Source organism: Athene cunicularia (genome assembly GCF_003259725.1).
Source record: "Athene cunicularia isolate RWA chromosome 1 unlocalized genomic scaffold, athCun1 chr1_part1, whole genome shotgun sequence".
In the NCBI taxonomy this organism is placed as follows: domain Eukaryota; kingdom Metazoa; phylum Chordata; class Aves; order Strigiformes; family Strigidae; genus Athene; species Athene cunicularia.
The window spans coordinates 100,254,748-100,259,002 of NW_020799091.1; the positions used below are offsets into that span (position 1 = coordinate 100,254,748).

General features: G+C 42.5%; 2 protein-coding genes across 3 annotated transcripts in view; one reads left to right on the plus strand and one right to left on the minus strand.

Moving 5' to 3' along the window:
* The window catches only part of USP16 (ubiquitin specific peptidase 16), a 20,474-nt gene extending 20,332 nt beyond the window's left edge, over positions 1–142 (minus strand). For both annotated transcript variants that reach the window (XM_026847453.1, XM_026847445.1), the window contains exon 1: positions 6–142. The gene's annotated coding sequence lies outside the window, so the exon portion shown is untranslated. The remainder of the gene's footprint in view (positions 1–5) is intronic.
* Positions 143–253: 111 nt separating this feature from the next.
* Positions 254–3,830, plus strand: RWDD2B (RWD domain containing 2B). Its single transcript, XM_026847490.1, has 4 exons — positions 254–816; positions 913–980; positions 1,660–2,025; positions 2,696–3,830. The coding sequence occupies exons 1-4, from the start codon at positions 610–612 to the stop codon at positions 2,931–2,933; spliced, it is 879 nt and encodes a 292-aa protein (XP_026703291.1). The 5' UTR covers positions 254–609; the 3' UTR covers positions 2,934–3,830.
* Positions 3,831–4,255: the final 425 nt, after the last annotated feature.

The window sequence follows — 4,255 nt, forward strand, 5'->3', positions numbered from 1 at the left end:
CTCACCTGCCGGCGTCGCAGAGCCAATAGCTTGGTGGCGCATAGCTCCGTCTCGGGGCAGCCCGGCAACTTCACCTCATCTCTAGGCGGCGGGGCGACGGCCTCCGGCTGCCATGCGCGCTTCCGGCGCGTTGCATTGTGGGGCCGTGAGGGCACGGCGGAGGGAGGGCAGTGACGGGAGCGGGCATGAGGACGTGTCTGCGCATGCGCGAGCGCCTTCCGCCTGCCCGGGCCGCGGGCGCCGCCGGTGGGCGGCGGGGTCGGGGTTTCTCGGGGGGGGCAGGCAGGGAAGTGGAGGCTTCCGAGGCGCTGTAACGTCCACCTCTGTGGTGGTCAGCGCGGTGGAGGCGGCAGCGCCCCGAGCGTGCGGCCCTGCCAGAGAGAAGTTGATTTGGTGACACAGCACCGCGACTTGTCCCGTCAGGCCAATGGGAACCACGTGGACTGTGCGGAGTATCTCCGTGCCCCTAACTGCCCAACACACATGAGCTAGTTTTGATGGGCTTGGCTGTAGGGATTAATATGATTTAAGTGGGTGTAGTTAATGGACTTTGTCCCGTCTTCAAGTCCTGTTTTCTTCCCCGATTTATTTGCTTAGGAAACAACAGAAATGACTAACCGAGAAGAGGCAGAGATACAAATTTCAGAATTAGATTTACTGTCTAGCATGTTTCCTTACGAGGAAGAGTTCATTGTGACTGACCAGCTGGCTGTAGCTGAACTAAAACACTTTATTGAAAATGAGTCTGCAGAGATGCCATCTTCGAAAATTCAGTTTATACTGAACATAAAGCTAGAAGTCTCTAATGCCTCTATGGTATTGTAAACACCTTTCTTCTTTTTTTACTACTCATTTTTACTTTGTATGATTTTAGAGCTTACTTGAACTGAACATTTGCTCATTTGGTTTTAGGTGGAATTCTCTATGGCCTGTGCTTTACCATTCAAATATCCAACTGTTCTACCAGAAATTACTGTGAGGTATGGCATTAAAAGGATGGCTAATAAAAACATTTAGAACCTATTGTGTACTACATAAATACAGTTATAATAGGAAAAAGCAGTCCTTTTTTGACAGTTTAATTAAGCCAGATGGACAACAGTGTTGAAGAAATATATACAAGGTTATGATTTCTCTGGTGTTCTTAGCAAATAAATGAGGAAAATCAGAAAAGTATGGAAGAGTGCCATCTTCTGTACAGAGGGATTATATGTAGATACTGTTCATAGGTTTGATGCTCAAGAGAGGGACTGTTGTCCATTCTGACTAGGCTTAACACTAACTAAAGGAGTGACAAGTTACTCAATGGTCTTATTCTTTCCTTGTCAAAATGCTGTTACTCCCAGGCTTCTGTTATTTTTTATTGGAACATTCCTGTTTAAAGAAGTAGACTTGCATATTATAGGAAATTAGTTCAGCCACCATATTTACTTTTCAAGTACCTTTTTCTTCATTTACAGATTGGTAGTACTATATATGAACTCAATAGTTAGCACAGACCTTTTCATAGCTGATATGACTTAAATTGATCAATAGCAAATGCATACCATCTAAATATGGCCTGATTTTATTTTTTGGCTGCTTGAAGTAAAACTGTTTGAAAAATGTGCTAAGTTGTAAGCATATTACCACTGCATTTATATTTTTCTTTTTCTTTAGATCATCATTATTAAGCCGCTCTCAGCAGATTCATCTGAACTCTGATCTAAAAACATATTTGACGCAAAACTGCAGTGGTGAGCCCTGCATGTTGAGTGCAAGGGAATGGGTTAAAGACCACGCATCTGCTTACATTGACAAAGAGCTTTCATCTTTCTCGGTGCCAACATCAAATGCCATCCAGCCAGAAGTCATCACATTCACTCGATTGTGGATCTATAGTCATCACATTTACAACAAGCAAAAGAGAAAGAATATTATTGACTGGGCCAAGGAGCTCTCTCTGTCTGGGTTTTGCATGCCAGGGAAACCAGGTGTTGTTTGTGTAGAAGGTCTACAAAGTAATTGTGAAGAGTTCTGGTCAAGGTTAGTTTTCCTTTGTATTTAAATGCCATTAGTAGTTAGAATATTGCATTTTTCATGTTGTATCTGCGGCCAGAAGATGGCAAATCCAACCTGTAAAGGTCTGCAAAGTATTTGTGTTTATGATAAGGTATTTACAGCTCTAAATACCCATTGTACTGCTGGCTGCAGCAATCAAAGCTACTAGTACCACATGGTACACGTTTATTTCTATCTTCCTCTGTATTTCACTTGTATAACAAGACTGCAATACCCCAGCCGTGTTAGATATGTATGCTGTTATATCGCTTCACATTCATGTTTTATTCTGCTCCCATCATTTAGACTTCTAAGTGGTGCGGACTAAATGAACATTGTAATTTGATTATAACTGCTAAGAGAGTATGAGAATTCTTGGCACAGGCAGGGCAGAAGTGAGCACTGTAATCAAAACCACATTGCCATCAATTATTTTGTGAGGAATAACATTAAGGTTTTTGAATCCTGAGGAGATATAAAGAAACAAGCTCCTGCTTATGGGAGTGTTTGCGTGACCAGCTAGGGAACCATTATCTTTGTCAAGATATATGTACAGAAAGAATTTGTTGGCTTCTGTGATAATAGCTATTTCATGGTGTTCTCTAAAATGGTCTTTATTTTATAGACAGATTCATATTTCTCTGATTTCTTTCAGAGTAAGGAGATTAACATGGAAAAGAATTCTCATTCGGCACAGAGAAGATGTTTCTTTGGAAGGCGGAGGACATGCTGAGATTCAGAAACAAAGAAAGTTCTCCACTTTGGAGGAAAAATGCTTTGATGCACATGGTGCCAGAGGAAATCATATGGATTTGGGGCAGCTCTATCATTTTTTAGAAGAAAAAGGATGTGCTGATATTTTTGAAATGTATTTTGGGGTTGAAGGTCATTGAAGGGGTTGAAGATGACCACAGGTCCAGGTGCCTACATTTGTCAGTTAATCCTTGTAACAGATTCCTTAGCTGTCCTGAAACAGTTGATCAGAGAGGGAATTAAGAATTTGTGGATAATATGATGAATCCAGTTTTCAGTGAAAACAAATATCCAGTGAAATCCTGAGTAATGAAAATGACTAGATGAATGATTTGTTAGGCTTTCTGATTTTAAGGACATTTAGGGTGCATACCCAATTACAATGAAAGAAAATATGTTTGATTACCTAACGGGCATTTACAGAATTATAGATGAATGGATGGAATTGTGGTGAATGAATATATGAATAAGAAGAGAGAAGAATAATGTGTGGCTGTCTCAGGGGAGGAAGTGATATATTTATATTATTTGATACTGTTTACATACACTAGATGAAGACTTTTTTTAACAATCTTTCCTTCTACTTTCTACCTGAAAGTATACTAAGCCAAAAAAAAAAAAAAAAAAAAAAAAAAAGGAGGGAGCAAGTTGACAAAAGCATTTTTCATCTAAACAGGATGAGCTAGGATGCCTACTCCAAGCCATAAGAATTTTCTGTGGGTAAAAGTGTGTATGCAAGTGAGAGAGATACTGTGGAGGCTCCATTACATCTGTAGCTGAGGAGTCTGTTTACTGATGTAAAAGCAGAAGCTTAACAAGGATTGGGCTCACTTACAGAGCACTCCAAAACACTAAAACGATTCTTACCACTAATTTAAATTGCATTATGCTGCATATGCTTTTGAGTCTGGTTTCAACAATTTTGTATCAATGAATTCCGCTTTGTTTCTTTGCTTATGGATTCTGTATCTAAGTCAAGTACGTGTCATAAAAAGCAGACGTTGGTTGTTTCTGAAGTTGATTAAATATTTCTGTGTAGAACCAGTAACATGCCTAACACTGAGCTCGCCGGTGTGGACTGGGACACCTTTTGTAGTGACGCATTGCGGTGGTTTCATTCAGGAAGCGCGGACTTGCCTTCATTGGAAACTGGCAGATCCTGAGGCCTTGTAAGCCTACAAGAATCCCGCAGCCTAATGAAGGGCCCAGGGCGCGCTTGACGTCTGCGCACGTTACAGACCTATTGACGGGTACAAAGTTTAAGGACATTTCGACTCGATGACATCAACGCCGTGTTTCACAGCGACGCGCTAGCAATGTCTGAAACTGCCGGCAGTTCTGTGGGCGCCGGCCCACCTCTGACAGCCGCCCTGCGGGGAGCGGAGGGGAGGGGGGCCGGGCCGGGCCTCCCCGCCAGCCCCCGGCTCATGCCCCCACCCACCGCCGGCGGTTGAGGCGGGTG